The 19599-nt window shown below is 35.9% G+C and overlaps 3 protein-coding genes across 10 annotated transcripts; 1 reads left to right on the top strand and 2 right to left on the bottom strand.

Annotated features, from left to right (window-relative positions):
- Nucleotides 1-496: 496 nt before the first annotated feature.
- On the bottom strand, nucleotides 497-2411 carry Slim (scruin like at the midline). Its single transcript, XM_076376121.1, has 4 exons — nucleotides 2404-2411; nucleotides 1562-2266; nucleotides 1151-1480; nucleotides 497-1071 (listed from the first exon to the last, which is right to left on the bottom strand). Exons 2-4 carry the CDS (start codon nucleotides 2234-2236, stop codon nucleotides 895-897), a joined length of 1182 nt encoding a protein of 393 aa, XP_076232236.1. The 5' UTR covers nucleotides 2237-2266; nucleotides 2404-2411; the 3' UTR covers nucleotides 497-894.
- Nucleotides 2412-4502: 2091 nt separating this feature from the next.
- On the top strand, nucleotides 4503-15409 carry LOC143177971 (androgen-induced gene 1 protein). 6 transcript variants are annotated; one of them, XM_076376334.1, is made up of 6 exons: nucleotides 4503-4711; nucleotides 7784-7951; nucleotides 12693-12830; nucleotides 12911-13128; nucleotides 13208-13359; nucleotides 15287-15409. In XM_076376334.1, the coding sequence occupies exons 2-6, from the start codon at nucleotides 7796-7798 to the stop codon at nucleotides 15334-15336; spliced, it is 714 nt and encodes a 237-aa protein (XP_076232449.1). In that variant the 5' UTR covers nucleotides 4503-4711; nucleotides 7784-7795; the 3' UTR covers nucleotides 15337-15409. The 6 variants fall into 6 exon arrangements, with proteins under 6 accessions (XP_076232449.1, XP_076232448.1, XP_076232445.1 ...); XM_076376330.1 differs by lacking the exons at nucleotides 4503-4711; nucleotides 7784-7951 and adding exons at nucleotides 10117-10259; nucleotides 11519-11699; XM_076376329.1 differs by lacking the exons at nucleotides 4503-4711; nucleotides 7784-7951 and adding exons at nucleotides 10229-10350; nucleotides 11519-11699.
- On the bottom strand, nucleotides 14950-19524 carry Smo (smoothened, frizzled class receptor). Of its 3 annotated transcripts, none has more exons than XM_076376326.1 (8): nucleotides 19268-19524; nucleotides 18885-19202; nucleotides 18141-18581; nucleotides 17899-18071; nucleotides 17456-17796; nucleotides 17064-17265; nucleotides 16819-16989; nucleotides 14950-16751 (listed from the first exon to the last, which is right to left on the bottom strand). In XM_076376326.1, exons 1-8 carry the CDS (start codon nucleotides 19280-19282, stop codon nucleotides 15461-15463), a joined length of 2952 nt encoding a protein of 983 aa, XP_076232441.1. In that variant the 5' UTR covers nucleotides 19283-19524; the 3' UTR covers nucleotides 14950-15460. The 3 variants fall into 3 exon arrangements, with proteins under 3 accessions (XP_076232441.1, XP_076232442.1, XP_076232443.1); XM_076376327.1 differs by having other exon boundaries at nucleotides 19273-19524; XM_076376328.1 differs by having other exon boundaries at nucleotides 19405-19442.
- Nucleotides 19525-19599: the final 75 nt, after the last annotated feature.

The following is a 19599-nucleotide window of genomic DNA, read 5'->3' as shown; positions in this document are numbered from 1 at the left end:
AGCACTTCCTAATAAATAATTTTCTTGATACTACAATCTGTAAAAAATCGTTATAACTAAATAATTTAATTATAAATGAATAATGTTCTGCTGCAAAAATGTTTTATGTAACTAAATTTAAGAATTTTCGCAATTTGTGTTCTTGAATTTTTTTTCAAACAATTAAATCAATTAATAGAGAAGTAACTAAAACTAAAGTTTATTTATAACAGTTCTACAGTACATTAATTTATATAATGTGATATAATTCTCTAAAAACGCAATCAATTATAAAGATTTCTTCTATTGTTTATACTTTTTTTTAAAAAAATATACATAAAAGTATACTATGTGATTTCTTGATAGCTATATACTGTGCTTTAGTGCGTGATTATTATCACTCTATAATGATAAATTTTGAACGTTCATAGTATGTTTGAAAAAGAAACAACGTATATTTGGTACGAAAAATCGCCCTGTCTTATGATCACGTTACTGTGAACGTTATGTTCGTCTTACTTTTTCATTAAAAAATAAAATAAAATAAATAATCAAAACCTAAATAAAAATTAGAATGAAAGGAATATGTAAAGAAAATAAAATTATGTAAAATGTAAAGTTGTTGATATTCTCATAAAAAATGAATTACAATAAATTTCTGATTGATTATAAAAAGTGTAAAAAGACTGTATATGGATGTAGTATACGTATTTTCAATGACAATTGCACAAATGTAAATTAATTTGAAGAAAGTGATCCATTGATAATCTGTCGTATTAATTGTCAACACACTATGTTTTTTTTACAAAAATATTGTAAATAAATTATTAATAATAATGCTCAACAATTACAATATTCATAGAATAAATAACTGGTAACAAGGATCGGAGTGGCAACATTCTAAAATTTTACTAATTAAAAGTCAAAAAAATCAATTCTTTGCACGAATTTTAGAGGTACACCCTTACGAAGTAAATGAACTGGTGACCTATATCTTAAACGTGGAAAATAATAAATTAATGCTTGCCAACACATCTCTGATAATTTAGGGATCTTTAACCATACCGAATGAACTGCATCTGTTCGTACAACCTGAAACAGAACACTTTCAAATAATTTTTGGAAAATTGCTTCTTCTTCACAAATAGAACAGTCAGAAAAATGTAACAACCTTATTATTTTCCTTAATAATACCACCAAATATGTACATCCTTCCTTCTGGAGTAAGAGCAGCTGAATGAAAATATACAGGACACGGTAATATACATTTCCTTAAACATGTCCATTGTAACAGACTCAAATCTAGCCTCCAAACATCAGAGAAAACATGATCTTCGTTATATCCTCCAGAAATAACTACATATGTAACACCTGTTCTTTCGTCTGTATATTGTACTGAACCATGGCAACGTCTAGGTTCTGGTACTGTGTTATCCTCATTGTCACCATACGTATTCAATATTACCCATCTATTCATTTCTAGATCGAAGGCAGGAATCTCCTATAAATGAACAAAGTAAAATTATATAAATTATAATTTCAATGTAAAGACAAATGGTGTATTAAAGTTTATTGTATTTACTGAGAAACCAAATGCCTCTGTAGCTGTTCCTCCCCCCAGAATATAGATAAGCTTCCCATCAAATGCCAATTCGTGTCTGTATCGCCCTGTAGGTTCATTTTGATCTCTACCAGAACATATATAAACAGTTTCCCAAGTCCAAGTTCCAAAATGAAATCTATGAATATCACAAGTATATTCATATCCAGTAGTGCCACCCACAGTGTACAAATATGATCCATGACATATTACAGCTTGCCCATATTGAGGATCAGGCAGATCTCCTTTCGCAGGAAATATATTCATTTTGCCAGTGGTAAGATCACACAAATATAAACGATTACTACAGCTATCTCCAAATGGTACACCAGTCCCACCGTAAACTAGCAGCATATTGCCCATCAATATAACTGCATTAGATGCTAATTCTCTAGGCATATTATCCTGCTGTGGCAGACGCTTCCATTGCTGCGTGGCAAGATTGAATTTCCATACTTCTTTGAAAAGCGGTTTACTGGAGATCCATGTTTGATCATTTTGCATATCTGGATCACTATCAGAGACACATGGGTTGAAGCCACCGTAAGAATATAAATATTTGTGATCGCAGACTATCCTGTGTCCACTTCTGCCCTTTGGACGTTCTACGCTATTAGGTTTGTGTTTTGTGAACACAAATGGTTTGAATGTATACATGTTTCTTAATTGACAATATACAGTTCGTTTCTAGAAAAATAAGTGATCGTACGTGACGATGTTATACAAGGTTTTACTATAACGTCCAAAAAGAAGGTTGTTTAAAAAACAGCTATATGCATGTAGCACTCCTGCATATCGTTTTGCATACAATGTAAACGATTTACTTGTTGTGTTGAAGTTCACAGGTTGAAATGAACGTCGTGTGGCTTCCAATAAACACGTGACCATGCACTTCGACGGGTGCAAGAAACATTCAACATAAACATCTTGCACGGATCCTGCAATACATCTGGTGTGCCTTTTGCACATCGATGAACATGGCGTAATACGATTCCAATTCCTTGTCACTGTTTCTGTCTATATTTACTTATACGACAATCACAAAGAGCTCTATTTCGATCCAGTTTCGTCGTTTTACATTGAAGAAATCACCTTTTTCTGTGTTTTACATGCGGCTGTAAAATTTACACTCCGTTTACAACTGTAAACTTGTCGTTTTACGCCTATGCAGTAGAACAGCTGCGACTGCGCGAACAGCAGCAATCACCTGACTGAACACACAATTCAATTGTGCTCCAGCTGGTTTACTGCTTAAATTGCCAAATTGTTTTAGTTCTATTCAGAAAGGAAATTATCACATATAGTTTAGTCACATTTTGATTAATATATGAACCTAGAAACGCAATAGCCACAAGGTGAGGAATTCAACTAAACTGGTATAATTAAAATCCATAAAGTTAAAAATTGTTTCAAGTTTCGAATTCTCAATTATAGTAACATAAGCGTTCACGAATGCCTTGCAATAGGGGTGAAAGACCTCGTACTGACATGAGAAAAAGATGTGTAATTATAGAAAATTGAAAAATTAGCTTTAAAAAAGGTGCTGGTGACGCCACCTAGCGATTGCGTTTGGATTAAACGCACTCAATCTTTTAGTTCTTAAGAACTGCCGCTAGATGGTACCACTAATACGGTGTTTTAAACTTATTTTTTAATGTTTGCGAATCAGAAATCGCCACTAGTTGGTTACACTATTTCAAAGTCCATGTTCTGATAAAAATGTCGAAATATCTGTTTTACAATACATGAACAATTTTTTCCCTCTATATCATTGTGAAATGGATTTTAGAATACATGTATAAATTCTCTGAATTTTGTAACTTGTAAGTATATAGAAAAAAATAAACAAAGTACTAAGGGTTATAGAGATTTGAAAAAAAAATTCAATTTAAAGGAACAAATAAGCAATTTTATTACATTCTATTGTTACATAATAAAGTTTACATATTTTACAATAATGCTTGAGTATACGCGTATTACTTACTGATATCAACGTCAAAAAACATTTGCTACTTAATAAAGTTTGACAGAAATTGATCACCAAATCTGTCAGACATGTATCATGAGATAAATTAAAGATTTTTATTGTTGTACTTTATACTGCATGACGTAGCAAATTCAAGGGTCGTTGGATCATCTGATAAATTAATTGGTATTTTTAAATTAAAATATTTGTAAATAAACATTATCATGCATTTTGTTAAATATTCAGATCCGGGAAAAAATAAAATAAATAAAATAACATTCTTTATGTCAAGTAAAATAACAGTAAAGACACTGTACCGATTAAATATAAATTCACTAAGCTCAGCAAAAAATACATAATTCTAGAATTTCATTGCTGTATCAGCGTATTCGCTGAGAAGCATCATCCTCAATATCAAGTTTTCAACTTCGCAAGATTTTACAGGTAGCGCGAGGTCAGCAATCTCCTTCAATCGTTTTCAAAATATTTCAATTCATTAAAACTTACGTCCTCCAAAATTTCACAAATTCAGAAATTCTATTACGACGTTTAACATAGAATGAACAAAAGCTACTTCATTTAAACAATATAAAACACAATCTCATTACAACTTTTGACAATACGATTACCTTATTACCTCGTTAACTCAAATAAAAAAATTATTTAAAAATCTGGCCTTAATACAAAACAAAGCTACTTCTCCTACGTTTAAAAAGGAGGAAACCAAGATTTATTTACAATAAGTTTATTATTCCAAAATATTATTTCTCATCTTCATTTCAGAGACACAACATTTGTTCAAGCCTGTTCCTCGAGATAGCCTCACCTCGGCCGTTGTTCAATCAAGAGGCAAGAATCGAAGACGCCTAGATAAGAAGAGCCCCTACCAAAGATTTTTGAAGCGCGACAACGAATCAGAGGACGACCTCGTCATTTCGATAAACTGACGGTCGCTGATGGCGCGTGGATGTGAGCTGTGGAGCAGGATCGGTTGTCAGTCCACGACCGGCTCTTCCTCGACGCTGTTCTGCTCCGCGGATCAACTAGGCTTGCTATCTGCAAGTTCAATTACTGTGCCTCGCGTCCGCAATACCTATACAAGCGTCGATAAAACCTGTCCATGGCGAGGCCTCTTTGATCACTATCAGCAACCAGAATCGTTCAAGGTACGCGTCTAATCTGAGATACGTCTATCAGAACTTTTTCTTTCAATTCGTTTCGATGAGTTAGACTCAATTCTCGTGGAGAATTATGAGCAATTAGGCTGACGTGGAACAGTGTGAAGAACTTCTGTTACTATATTACAAGCTTTATTACGATTTAACTGTGCTGTTCTCCATGGTTCTAGATACAAAAAGAGAAATATTTGATTGAGTCCTCGCAATTTGCGCGTTCTTGTCAGTGAGAAAACAAGAAGGATTAGAAAAAGCCTTAAGAAGCAGAAGAGTTTAAGATGCATTACTTACGTAGATGCAAATTACTGATGACAATGCAAAAAAAGTATTTGCCTTGGTTTTCTAGGTAATTTTCAGTGACTTCCAGTTAGAGAAACAAAAGAATTCTCAGATAAGTTAATCTGCTGTATTTTTCGTTTCTTTTGGATATGACATGCTGCTTTGTGTATAAGTAAAGGAAAGTATTTTAGGTCAGACTAGGAGAACAGCAGGGTTAATGTGGGGAATTGATTCTGCGCGAAGTTCGAGAGGAGCAGCCGAAGTTAAACAGGTCATCGGGAAATGAGAGTATACTTTGGAAAGATTTTGTGGGAAATAGAGTTAGTGGGTAAACAATAAGAGCAAAGATGTTGACAAAGTGTTTTGAGATGTAGAAAGTAGAGAACTGATGAAATCGACGAAAATTTTATAAGAATCGCGTCCAATTAACAAAAAATTGTCTGTGAAACAAAATTACTGGTCACAAAAAAACTACAGTCATTGAAAATAAAAATGAAAACGCAACAATAAAAATATCGTGATCTCCTAAAAAAAGAAATCTATATTTGCTTGAGTAAACATTCGAGGTAGCACTTGAAAAAACCTGTAAAACAACTTTTACGTTTCGTTATTATTGTTTTCAAGGAAAATAGAAGCTACTTTCCATTTATTCAATGAACAGCGTGACTCAAACTTGCGTCACGTGAGGTGGGGGGTATTCTTAATTGATATCAAAATGACTCGAGGAAATTCTGCGGTCTATTTCCCCGCGACGTTGACATTGAACTCTGCTTGAAAACACAAGGTAGACTGAACCAGTTCCCCTAAGTGCAGGTGTGCGCGTAAATATCCATATAATCATCGGTGCATTCACCATGAGAGGATGTCCGCTCGTTCATGTCTCATATACGCCGCTATAATTGTTCGTGTTCGTATTGATAACCGTCAATCAGTAGTGATGAGCCGTCCATCAATCAAACGTGCTATGTCAATGAATATTTTCGAGCAAAATCGTGAGAGCCATTTCGTTCTGCGATTTCCAAAATAGCTTGGCTATAAAAATATAATAAAACTTGGAACAGTTCGATCCGCGAGATTCTCTCTACCATGCGTTCTTTTTTTAACACGACTGTCATTCAAGTAATTCATTATTGGAATTTTGGAGCTTTAGCGTGGGTTTGCGTAAACTCGATGGGCGAAAGAAATGATTCTTGTCAGATTCTATGCAATCACAATTGATTAAGCGAGATATTTTCTGGCTGTTATATAATGTAACCTTTTTTTTTTCAATTTACTTTTTTAATAAACGTTAGTAAATGTTACATCTATCACATTAATGTCTGAAGTATCTGTTTCGCAAAAATGTCAGTTCAAGTCATTCGTGTTTACCTTGGTAGCCCCCACTCGGTCATCTTGTCATCCTTGCTTTCGAAGGTTGTAGAACTGCTAATTTGCTGAATTATAATATTTATGTGAAGTAAAATGACATATCATATTTTTAAATAACTTGAATTTATGCTTTGGTAGGATTTATATTTTTAGTAAAAAAAATTCGTTCGAAAAATGAAAATATGGTAAAACCAGAATATGTAATGTAGAGTTAAAGTTCCGACGAAAATAAAAATATATGGCTTGTGGTATAATGACTCACAACCACAGATATGCCCTACTAATATTGCATAAACGACTAACTTCTGTAACTCTTAAATCGTTTGCAGTGAAGGTATTATTAAGAGTTAAGTAACGACAATAAGTATTCATTGCAGTCGATTCAAGTAACTGTTCCTTGGGAATGTATTCGTTTATGATGAATAGAATTAGAGCTTGTTTAATACAAATTTAAATACTATAGTACTTTGTCGTTGCATTTATATAATGAAAGTAATTTACTTCATTTACAACTTTTTGTAAGATCGTTTGCAATATTGTAAACGAGGGGAATTGAATTTTCAATTTAATTAAAATGAAAATTTAATTCTGTCGTTACTAATAATGCCACTTGTATAATGAAAATCTTTATGTCAAAACATCATTGAATTGCGACGCCTTAGACATTATATCGGTTTATAAAAAACAAGACAAAAAATAGTTGATTTATTGTATCTCATTGCTTGGAATTTCCTTGAATATTATAGTCGTTTTACTCACTCTTTGCTCACAGAGTAAGTGTCGAAAACAGATGCTCTATTCGATATTCAATACCTATCCACATAATAAAATTTATAGAAACATAGAGGAGCAAATAGAAAGAGACGAGGGAAAAGAAACAGATTCAGACTTGCGCGATAATTCTCCATCGAATTACGTACTTATATCGAATTCGTGATATGACGATTAGAATTCCTCGTGAATGTGTTTACGAAAAGTATTGTCATTTTCATCGATCTCATAAACAGTATATCCATAATTATGAAAATATCGCAGCTTTATCGCCGTCTTAATTAAATAAAGTATAAATAACATACCGATTTTGATTTGTTCGCAACGTTATCATCGCTATCACGCTGCGCATATCGTTTCACTTAACGCCTCGCGCCTCTGAATACTGTATTCCGTACATCGCGAAAAAACCTACCTGTACATCCTAGAAACGAGGAAGCAATCTTGTACACACTCGGTGACGCGAAGAAACACTCGTGTTATCGATTGCCGAATGCACATAACCTAAAACGTCACCGAATCGCCGAAAAACCGAGAAATCGTTAGAACATGGGGGGCTATCGAAGTTGCCGTGGCAAGCTCGGCAAGAGGCAGCCGCATCGGAAACCAGTGTACTTATTCGACAAATTCGTTTCTATTTTGCAGCGTTTCGACAAAATGGCATATACGATAAGCCAATTGTTTCACACGGCGATGTTCCTGACGTACGCGTTCACGCTGTACAGAAGTTTCGCGCTAAGGATACCGATAATAGTTAACATGTTCAAAGAGTTCGATCCAGGACAATTCAAATACCTGACAATATGGGACGTGGTAAGTTCACTTTATTTCACGTATTTTATTTCAATCGAAAATGTCCCTCAAATAAATTAGAGTTGATAAGACGAGTCAGTAAACCGTATATAATACGAAATATTAAGAATCGTTATGCAGATCTTGACGAAGTAACTAAAGTTATGTTTGGAGAAAGATTATTGCAGATATTTAATTTTTCAATAATATTGAAACGCGTCAAGTACATTTTCGAGCACCTGTTCTCGTTATCGGGGAATTATAGTTACACTTCTTTGACCTTGTGTTTACATTTACAATAAGCGGAACACGGGAAAGTATGTACATTTATTATAATTGTGGACAAAAGTTTACGCACTAAAAGTGTGAAAATGATTTGTATAATATCGTGATTTTACCGAACTGTTTGTTTATTGTGTCAAATGGGATTCGCTATATCATGTTCGAGATATACAATGTAAGGAAGCGTTCACAGATGGCGCCATGCTTGTGTTTAACTCCCATTACAACGCATGCAATTCCAGATGCTCTTTTCGAGCACACTTTGTTTGAATAACAGATATCATAATGCTCATTGTTTTGAAAATATAATCACCTGAATCCAAACATAGCTCGAATGCTCATTGAAATTTCTTATCAATGAAAACCATCTTCTCGAAATAAGGAAAGGTGAATGACAATGTTACTCGTTTTTTACTATCTGTATGTAAATATAATTTTTCTCATTTTAGCGCGCCTTGTTCTTATCCGTGTGTACTGCATATGACATATTGAAAATATATAAATTTTTAAATGACAATACATTATCATTCACTTATGTTAATTAACAAGTTTTACATTTAGGAAATATGACTAGGAGTTGTATAAATTAAAATAAAAAATATTCGACCTGCAGCGCTTGAATCTATTTGCATCATCATCGTACTATCGATTTAAGGAAACTGATTATAATAACTGCTTAGCCGACGAATATTTCCACATGCAGTATGAATCGATAAGAAGACACATTTCAGTGATTGTAGCATATCCAGTCGGGAGGTTTTGGGAATATTTCCTAGGGAAAAGTAGCTCGTGCGTAATTGTGAATAATTTGAAATGACTTTTACTGCTCATGGTGTAATCGTCACACGATAGCGAGAAGCAAAGAATCACGTAACTCATTGCGGCAATAGTTTCTTTGTAGTCTACGATTCAATCTCTTGTCTGTGGCCAGGGATAAGCACGCGACGTATCCCAGCGAAACGACCCAAGTTTTAAACTTCAATTAGAAAGTGCAAGTTAAAACTTCTGTAAATGTATAATGACATGGCGTAACGCATTACAAATTTGCTGCTAAGCTAGGAAAACCTAATATCCGTGTTTGCTGTCTCATAATTCATTCGAATAACGTAGAACCGTTTCCTGAATACCAATAATCAGCACTATCACCTTGACTTTATATCGTAAATTCTACATCGCCTCGAAAGTATTCGAACCTTCATAATTCGGATGAAATGTTCGACTAATAAGAATTTATTCGAATGATTGTCACAGATACATGCCCAGATAGCACACGACGTCTTGAAGGCGTCTATTTTATGTCCATCTTATGCCTGAAGATCTTACGACATAATTTGAACATCTTAAAAATATCGACTAGCGTATTTCTTAAAGACTTCCGAAATTTAGATAGATATGTACAATTTATTCCAAAAGAATCGAATAATACTCGACTCTGGTTTCCTGTCCCAAGAGAGAATTGCGCATCTCGTGCGCGCAGTACAGGAGCATCAGTCGAATTTATTCTCTCGTCACAATTAACCTCTGTCTCGTATACCTCCCTTTTCCTGATTATCCTTCCCTATATCTACCTACTGAAACATGTGCCTTCTGTTTATTTACATACTTCCCTGGCAGCAGCATGAGCTTTACTAAGAGAACCATGGAAGGATGAAACTTGCATAGAACTGTGCTACCACCCACTGTACCAACACTTTTATCAGTGTGCAGCGACCTCGCTGGTACAGATACGAATGCAATTGCTAGCACAGCCACGCGATCGTGTCAGATTAGCACTGATTTTTTCTTCCAACTTGTGTCTATATATGTACTGTTCAGGCTGACTTCTCCTTCGTCTGTCGCGGTCCCATCTTCGTCGCACTCTCGCGTACTGGCTCGGATCTTGACCGATGTAGTCTCACTTCTTCCACAGCGGGCTTCGTGCACATGGCGAGCGTATTCCTCTCTTCCTCGTAGCGTATTTTCGCCTGTCCGTCAGTTAGTTGCAGACCATCGTCGCGGTCGATATCGCTGCCGGGTGTCGTGCGTACATGTGATCGAAAAAGCCGATGTGTGTATTTTTTTTCCACGGGCCGATTATTTTGGTTGGGGAAGGCGGAAGATTGATCGGGCAGGAAGGGAACCTGATACAAATAAAAAACGTATGAGAAATGCTTGCACACTGATAGACACGGCCAGAGTAGTTTGACCCGTTGACATGACCGAGATTCTTTAGAATTGTGGTCTTTAGTTGGGCTGGCATGTTCAGAATTGTGTTCTTTTCGATAATACTAAAATTAGAATAATTGAAACGGATCCCCCCTTTTTATGGAGATACATGTGTGCAATGAGATCTTCGGACTAATTGTAAAACGTATATTTCGCTGATGGCGATCTTGTACTTTGACCTGTTATTATGAACTATTATGAATGGTCTAATGTTATTGATAAGATTAGACTTTGTTTGTGTATATACACTGTTTGTTTTTGGAATTATTTCATAAATACATGTGACAGTTAAACTTTAAACTTTATGATGATGCTTCGAGGTCGAATGACTTCTAGGAATTTGTATACTCAAATAGCAAAATTTCTTATATTCAACGTTCCACAATTATCTATTTTATTTTCATGCTTTTTAAATAATAACCAATATATGAATCAGGATTAATAGTGCGTATTGTTTTACTGAAAATTTTGATTCAAATTTGAATAAAAGCGGATATTACGAAAGTGTTTAAAATTTCAAATTCATTCGAAAACAAATCTTTGAAACTGTTTTACCGATCATTCTAACACATAGCCTAAGCACGATGACTCGTTGATTTTAAAGATATAAACTTAAGTTGCAAACGATGCGATTAAAGAATTACACGGTCAGATAGAGTTTCTTGTACGTAAAACTCAGTGCACCCACTGCTCGGCTGTTATAATACAACTCGATTGCGCACAATTTACGTAATTCGAGAGTAAATTCCGTTACGTAATTTGTAAACATTATGTTCACCTCTTTGTATGCACACTTTTTCGGTTTACGCCATTACGATATAAATGCAAATGCACAGAACCTTTAGTTACCTAGAAAAATTCAATTACGAATATAATTATTATCTTATCAAGTACAATTTACTATTACAGCATCGAAAGGGAAAGTCTGTCACCATAGAAATGGGGGATCCAAAAATTTGAATCTTTCTTTTGCTTTATTGATCATCTTTGACTTCGAAGGAAACTGCGCGTGCTAAAGTGTATCGTGGGGACATTTCTTGGCATCGAATTACGATCATGCAGGAATGATGCTTGCCATAGAAACTCGTTAAATTATTTCAGAATACCAAGAGACACCTGTGAGATGCGGGACGGCTTACTGATCGTATTCCACGTGATCAGTTGCGTGCAATTCGCTTTCTCGGTGTACTATGATTACGTATACGTCGTCGTGCCTCCTTCTCCCACAAAAATACACAACGATTTCGGCGGGAAATTCAAGTTTCTCACATTTTGGGACGCGGTTAGTATCGACGACGGGACCATTCTCGATTTCTTTTTTCAGCGACTGTTTACATCTTGCATACATAATTTAGATTCCAAGTACATGAGTAGTGACCCCTTGGGATAAAATAATGAAAAATAATTGAAATTTCATAAGTGTATAATGAAGATTAAGGTTAAATGAGATAGTATTTTTTTATTTCAAGATAGGTGTAATACCTGTCAAAATTTTTTTTTGTATTTGAACTATACACGACAGTTTTAACGAGTAATTGCGCCAGAAGTTGCTATTGCAGAGGTTATGCAATAGTGAAAACTGTTATACGAGAATACGTGGTACTTGTATCGGATATGTGATCAGAGAAACGGGGATCAGATTAATATTGAAACGGAAAAATTGTGACAGATCGTAATATCATCTTTTGGGAAATCGAAGTCGATGAGAACGTAGAATGGAAAGTATTTGTGCTACTCATTTACATGTCAACTGTTTTAGGAAGATACATTTTTTCCTAAATTGATAAATGTGATATTTTCGTGGTTATTTGGAGACAGAACAATTTTACACTCATGACTATTTTGTGCTGGCAAAATGAAGTGGTTTGGAGAGCTCTAGCAATTGAACGCCACTCTATCTCATCTTCAAACTCTGACATGCAGTTCATGATGACATGCGTCATGTGTCACGTCGACTATGAACGGTCAAGTGACTGTCATCCTGTTATCTGACATGCAAATGCTATCACATCTTCTCATTTGCAGCCTTTAATGCGATTAGCGATCAGAATATATGTATTTAGCTTCTAATCCACGAATCATTATTAGCAATTTCTTTTCGATTTCTTACTTAAGACATTTTCAGAAATGGCCGACAATTAACAATTGCGATCAATTGATCGATTTATTATTTGTGTACTGCATAGAATAAATTAATAAACCTATCTAATTGATGAACATATGTTTACTATAGTAAGTGGCTCAGTGAGCTGTAATCTCAATGCGTTTGTTTCAGATCATTCAAGCAGTATTTTTCTTTATATGCATGTTGAATGATGTATTCGGCACGAATGCCGTAAGTCCCAAGAAACCACCATTTATACGAAAATTAAAGGATTATGTGCACGCAGTTCTCAGTTTCCCCGTCGCTATGGTAAATTCTACGAATCAACATACAAATTCGAAGCTTGATATACCTGTTTAATTTTTCTAACTTGCTCTCTACATTTCCAGTTCGTCGGAATAACATTTTGGTCTCTAATGTTCGTGGATCGGGAATTGGTATTCCCAAAAGTCCTCGACGCTTACTTCCCCTGGTGGTTGAATCACTTGATGCACACGATGATCATGGTTTCGACGTTAATGGAAACGATATTAGTGCCGCGGACATATCCGAAACGATCGAAAGGACTTTTTGGCCACTTTATGTTTATGTTTATGTACTTGGTTTGGTACGCGAAGAATAGCTTGACTTCGAGTATTATCGCTATTAAATTACTATTACACGTTTTATTAATAATCACATTGCAGGATACACATAATCTACTTGAAGAGCGGCGCCTGGGTGTACCCTGTGATGGAAGTGTTAACGTTGCCTTTACGACTCCTGTTCTTTTTGACGCTGCTCTCAATCAGTGTGATCCTCTACTATGTCGGGGAGACGTTGGACAACTTGGTCTGGGGTAACGAATACATTAAACATCAAAAGTCTCATGTCAAGAGCAAGTAGCTTCGTCTGGTGATTAGACGCTGACTTCGATACCGTATTCTACCTCCTCCCCTAAGGTGGCGGTGAATAAAACCAAAAACATGCCGACACATTGTCTACTCCTCTCCCAGTTACTTCCTATATTATAGCATGCACGCGTTAGCCGGACTGCAAATCGTTTTGGAATCTAGAGTTAACGTGCATGCAATAAGAGAGCGTGTTCTAAGTGGATATTGCTCGAGGAAAGTGCGGTTACTGCAATAACTTCGATCATGAGGTATTAAAATTGCTGGAGCCTGGAGCATGTAAATATAGACGATACGTTACGCGCGTGGCTTCTGAGGGAGGACTAATTGTAACTATTATACTATTTACACTGTAGTGCCTGATTATCCATGCTCTTGTAAATAAAAACACTGACAAAACACACATATACGTACACACGATGAAATGGTTGCTGTTTGTGTACCGTTTGGCGATTGAGTCATGGCAATAAATAAAATAAACCTAAAGGAACGGACACGTGGTGCACGTAATTAGGGACAGGAGTTGTGATTACATGTGTGTTCCGTATTTTAAGAACGTATGATCAGACTCACTGCTACGCTATATGCTTTTCCGTGGAAACTAAAATCGGGATATGTATTTGTATCGAGTGTAGGAAAAAAATACGTAACCGAGAGTAACGAGGCAGATTTGAAAGCGTGAGAGGCTCGAAGCAAGAGGACCATATGGGCGTTTAGAGGCCAATAAGAGATCGTATATGTTTCCTGTTCGTCGAAGGTGAAACGTGAAACTGTCGAGAGCGGAGAAGACAAACTTTTAATGGGTAATCCCATATTCAAGTACGCGAAGTGAATTTTTCGCGATATCATGTTTGACTTTCTTTTTGTATAAAATACAAGGATGGAATATTTAGTCAACGAATAACGCTGAATTTGTTAATATTCTTTGTTATCTTTAGACGGAATTAAATAAAAATTTGTTATTCACTTTTCATAGGTCCTTGTGAATTTAGAAAAGTATGGCTATCCTATAATAGTCCTAATGAATATGAAATAAATTGAAATAGAATTTTTTACAAGAATTATTCTTTATAATTATATAGTCGCTAGGGAATTTGAAAATAAATTTTCATGAAAATTTTAACATAATATGCGATAATTCAATATTTTTAAAATTAATGTTACTTGATAGGAATTTGCAATTTACATTTATGGAAAATAAGTTTTAAAATTGTAATGTGTGTGATATCTAATTTTGTAAAAAAAATGACACATATGTACGTATAAACATACATATTTCAGTAACTTGTATAAATCACATTTTATGCTTTTACATATTCTTCTTTTTGAAAATACATTTTTTCTGCATGAATTACTTGCATAATTTATTTTTAAAGCTTTGTTTACTAATTTTTTTATTCCTTAATTCAGTTAACAAGTTATTGCTGACATCTTTCCAATTTTCATAGAATTTGTAGTTACGATAGTAGTCATATTAGGAATGTAAATTGTAAGTTATAAAATGAATTGTAGTCGTGTATATGTAAAAAACATTTGTATATAATCTTCATAGTGTAAAATATACACATTGCAAATACTGTAATGTACAGAGCAATATCAGAAAAGTAGAGTCAGATTGTACTGTATAAAAAGAATTAAAATACGTTTATATCACTAATATTACAAAATCTCAATTCTTTTATAGGTCCATCGAAATTTCAATATCATTTAATCCATAATAAAACGTATGAAAGTAATCAACATTGTTGAATTCAAGTTATTCTAAAATGTTATTTACAATGGAAGTCGCACTATTGCACTTGTGAATGTACAATGATAAATTGCATAGTATTTTGGCACTATTGAGTTATCATGCAATCTCATTTTCTTTTTCAGGGAACACTGTAATCTCAGGTAAAAATACCAGGAGGAAGAAGTTACAGTGAAGAGAACAAAAAGAAAGACGCGTTTGGCTGCACAGTACTTATCACTAAAATAAACAAAATTGTTCATACAGTCCGTTTTGTTGCAGTCACTTTCTCGATATTATTCCCAAGAAAGTAGTCAGAGTTATGCAGCAATGTTTTTGCTCTTATTCAATTGTGGCGAGATCTGTGTTCCCTTTGAGTTACATTGTCGGCTGTTGATGATTTCATCTATACTCTGCTTCAGTTCCTCCATTTCTAAAATATCTAACGGAAGCGACGTTTGCGTCGCTATTTCTCGCGCATTTCCAGTGGGAGGGTCAGGTTGCATGAGTCTTGTTAATTCAGGACAGCAGGACGTGATACTAGAAGCTAGATTCCCTATTCCGACTTTTCTGTACGCTTCCTTTATCTCTGCTTCGTTCTTCAACTTGATGTCGTTCGACTCTTGAAGCAAGTGTTTCAAAATAGTCTCATCTTGCAAGAAATATTTGCTCCTGCGGCCGTCTCTACTTCTTCTGTCACTGTCGTGACTATAGCTCTTGCAACTTTTGTTGCTGGTTTTGCTCTTGCTGCGCTCAGGCTGTTCCTCAGGGTCCAACATTTTCGTCTCCTCTTCTGGTTGACTATCTTCACTCTCACTGTCTTGATCGTCTTTCTCGACGTTGCCACCTTCGACATCCACGTCCTTCCCTGTTACTTCTTGATGTTGTTTCTCCTCGCTGCTCGAAACGTCATCGCTGCCACTGTGTCCAGGAAACAGGAATGGCAAAAGTATTCCAGTGTTCTTACCGTCGAATAGTTTAGGGTTCAAAGTTCGTTCATCGAGACCAGCATTCGCCGATCTTCTTTTCATGTTAGGCATTTGAATAGGTACTGGAGCTTTCGAATTACCACCTATGGTTAACGCTGATAATATTTGCGCACCTAATTGACTTTCTTGTGATGCTGGATTATTTTTTCTGAATAAGGGGCCCACTTTAACTGATCTTGATTTTCGAAAGTCTCGCTGACGCTTCCCACGGCGACCGCGCGAGCTGCTGGCGACTTTTCGCGTAGTCTTTAATTCAGCTATTTGGACAGATATTTGAGAATCGAGGGAGTTTCTTCTAGATTCTACAGACACTCGGCGAACGCTGAAACTGATCTCAGAGTCCACGGAGTTTCTTCTATTACTGGACACAGAGCCTGTTGCTCCGACTAGCGCACCTCTCCGCGTGACTAATTTTGGTAAAGCAGCAGCCCACGTAGAACTGAAGTCTTGAGAGGCTACAGAGTTTAAGTCGAAGTTTAAACCGACTGGATCTTCGTGAGTGTTGTGGAAACTGATGGATAATCGACCAGCGTTGTTAAAGGTCTTCCGTTTGGCGAATGCTTGAGCAATGACTTTATGCTTCTTTAGTTTGATTGGCTCTTCTGTCTCGCAATTGAAGGTTCTGCAAAGTATTCAATACTTATGAGATATAGATTAATGTCAAGAAAATATAATATATAGAAACGTACCGCCTGAGAAATCTGGTCCAAGTATCGACAGTCGAGCCAGTCCAAACCCATGAAGACATTAAGATACCAGCAAAAAATGGTGAAAGTAGGTGCAACTGCATTTTGGCAGCACTCGGTCGAACTTCCATTTTGCATTCAGAGATATCTAAATATCTTGTCGTTATAGCACATCTACGAAGAAAAAAAATATTAAAAATATGGTAATCAATTCTATATTATAATCTTTTTAAGTTTTCATATCTTACATCATGTAGTTCCTAAAACTTTGATGCCATTCCCAAGAATGCTGGAACTCGTAAATGTGGCAGTAAAATGTTACAATAACCGCAGCAAAAGTGAAAATTGAGAATAGACCCATACGCACGATAGTTTCCCGTATCTTAGAACTTGCTCTTTCTGATATAATTTCTTGGCTACTTATTTTTAACCGAATTAACGTAATCAATCCTGAAAGTAATAATCACAATGTTAAATATATCAAAATGAAATAAAAAGTGAAATTTCAACACTTACTGTTGCAAGTCTGAAACGATTGTTACAGACTATGTTCTTTAGGGAAGCGTAAAAAGAAACATATTTTGTTATTTTAGTTACAAAGAGTGATACATAAAATGTATTAAGACAGGAGTGTACATACCTCTGGATAAAAAGTATCCTCCAACCAGTACCATAATTAACACAGGACCAAGCAGAAACAGAGCTCTCACTATGTGATTATTGTAACCCACAAAACATATACCAGTCACGCTGTTTCCATCTATTTCCCCTAATGCCATAATAGTGACAGTAAGAACGAGTGGTAAACACCAAGCGATTAAATGAAAATAAGCACGTTTTTTGTCAATCCTGTCTTGTATTTTGCCTAATGCTTGAAAACTCATATGCCAAGCATATGTGAGGATGACAAACCACACCATAGCTGCCATAAGAGAATAATATACGAGGACAAACACTACAACGCACGATAAGTTCTCTCCGCTGAAAATGCATTAGTGCACGAATTATGTTAACATCGAACTTAATTTTGGACAAATACAATAAATTACACAACATTGGCTATAGAAATAAAATGTTTGCTACCTTGGTTCACTCATTCTTAATGTCCCATCTTTACGACATACAATCACTTCTCTGCTTCCTGCTGTGAACTGAACAAGCCAGCCAATACAAGATATCATGAAACAACAGTTTATGTAGAATATAACTAAAGCTGGATACTTATTTGCACTTCTCCAATCGATTAAAAATGTTACCTGAAATGAAAACCAATGTATAGATTAAATGACTTACAACATACTATATTTCATTTACGTAATACTTACAACTGTAAACAAATTGAATGAACCACAGATTCCTGCAGCCCAAGCAATGAAAGAATGAATTTGTTTATGTTCCTCTTCCGTGAAGAGGGGATCATTGCATTGAGTTCCACAACCTTCTACACCTTCAAAAATTGCAAGGGCATTGTCAGTTGGGACCAAAGGTTTCAAGCATTTGCTCGAAATATTATACTTCAATTCTCTGATATCATTTTTACACAACTTAGGAAACAATTCTGTATTTTCACATTTAATAAAGCTGGGCCATATTGTGTGGTTAAATACAATTCTGCAAGGTCCTGAAACCATCTTGCACATTTCTTGAGACGGTAAATCCACTGTGTTGTTGATACATTTTGGCATAAATATTGAGCACAAGAGGGGTTGTACAACTGCCCAACACTTTGGTATATGTCTTAATGCTTGTAATACGTGTAGTTTTTCCTGAAATATAAAATAACACAGAGATATTTCTTTGATATAACATAACTTAAAACTTAAGTCTGCAAAAATATTGTGTAAGATTACTACTAGCACAGAATTGCTTGGCAATAGTACAGTTAGGGCAGGAAGTACCTGAGGTGACTTTAAATAGAATCCCCTTATACCTGAGGAGCCAGGTATATGGGCACAAAAGGAACTTCTTATTTTTACAGCCATCCCCAGATTTCCTCCCCAACTCAGAAAATCCCAAGTGCACTTCTAACTGTACAAGCTATGAATTTGCATTAAAATTCTTCAATATACCTCTACATCATCCTGGTTCATATTTTCAGGTATGAGATCTAACGTAGTAGTAGTATATGGTAATCTTGTACCCATACAAGTACTCCTCTGCATTTCCACACATTTTGCTGGCCTACGACAATTCAAAGGATCGGATGGCAATTCTCTAATAGGATACCTATCCAGCAGGTAACTAGAGTCCTTGATCCTTTGCCTGGGACTCAACTCCAGGCTTTTCCATGTCTCATTTTCCCCATTGGAGTTGCCAGCGAAACCGTGCGTCAATTCCGACGACGCTCGGTGGAAGATTAGGAAACAAAAAATCAGCAGGAGCATCATCTGAAAATGGAAGGAATTAACACTGGCTCGCGTACGAAATGTGTAGAGGAAGAGCGTCGTGTTACTTTACGGTGAATCATTATACGGCGCCGCAACTAGTTTGCGCTTTCCCGGCACATTATCGGCCTCATTTAAAAACAAAACGTCACGTGCACAGCACAGAGATAAACAACGAACTCGTTTCGGAGAATAAAAATAGTACCTCGGCGCGCTTTACTCAAGACCAGACACCAATTAGGCTTCGCCACGGAGAAAGCCCTCCGGTTCGCTCGAACAAAGCGTCTTGCATCTTCTGCGCTCGCGACAGCCGCATCCAGCATACGAACGCTCGGACCACACACAGGTTGCGTTCACTCGCGGGCCACCCACGACGAACTCGCTCATACCTCTTTTCCGG

Source organism: Calliopsis andreniformis, chromosome 4, assembly GCF_051401765.1.
Source record: "Calliopsis andreniformis isolate RMS-2024a chromosome 4, iyCalAndr_principal, whole genome shotgun sequence".
NCBI lineage: Eukaryota > Metazoa > Arthropoda > Insecta > Hymenoptera > Andrenidae > Calliopsis > Calliopsis andreniformis.
Note: the sequence above shows the minus strand (reverse complement) of the source record. Positions and strands in the feature narration are given on the sequence as shown.

What these genes read in the sequence shown, in the direction of transcription:
- LOC143177971 (XM_076376330.1), top strand. Translation starts at nt 11,541, where the DNA reads ATGCGGGACGGCTTACTGATCGTATTCCACGTGATCAGTTGCGTGCAA. An exon ending in TTCTCACATTTTGGGACGCG is followed by an intron (nt 11,700 to 12,692) that starts GTTAGTATCGAC and finishes CGTTTGTTTCAG; the next exon opens with ATCATTCAAGCAGTATTTTT. An exon ending in GTTGGACAACTTGGTCTGGG is followed by an intron (nt 13,360 to 15,286) that starts GTAACGAATACA and finishes TTTCTTTTTCAG; the next exon opens with GGAACACTGTAATCTCAGGT.
- Slim (XM_076376121.1), bottom strand. Translation starts at nt 2,236, where the DNA reads ATGTATACATTCAAACCATTTGTGTTCACAAAACACAAACCTAATAGC. An exon ending in CAGAGGCATTTGGTTTCTCA is followed by an intron (nt 1,481 to 1,561) that starts GTAAATACAATA and finishes GTTCATTTATAG; the next exon opens with GAGATTCCTGCCTTCGATCT. An exon ending in TTATTAAGGAAAATAATAAG is followed by an intron (nt 1,072 to 1,150) that starts GTTGTTACATTT and finishes GTTCTGTTTCAG; the next exon opens with GTTGTACGAACAGATGCAGT.
- Smo (XM_076376326.1), bottom strand. An exon ending in TGAACCAGGATGATGTAGAG is followed by an intron (nt 18,582 to 18,884) that starts GTATATTGAAGA and finishes TTTATATTTCAG; the next exon opens with GAAAAACTACACGTATTACA. An exon ending in CATTCAATTTGTTTACAGTT is followed by an intron (nt 18,072 to 18,140) that starts GTAAGTATTACG and finishes TTTTCATTTCAG; the next exon opens with GTAACATTTTTAATCGATTG.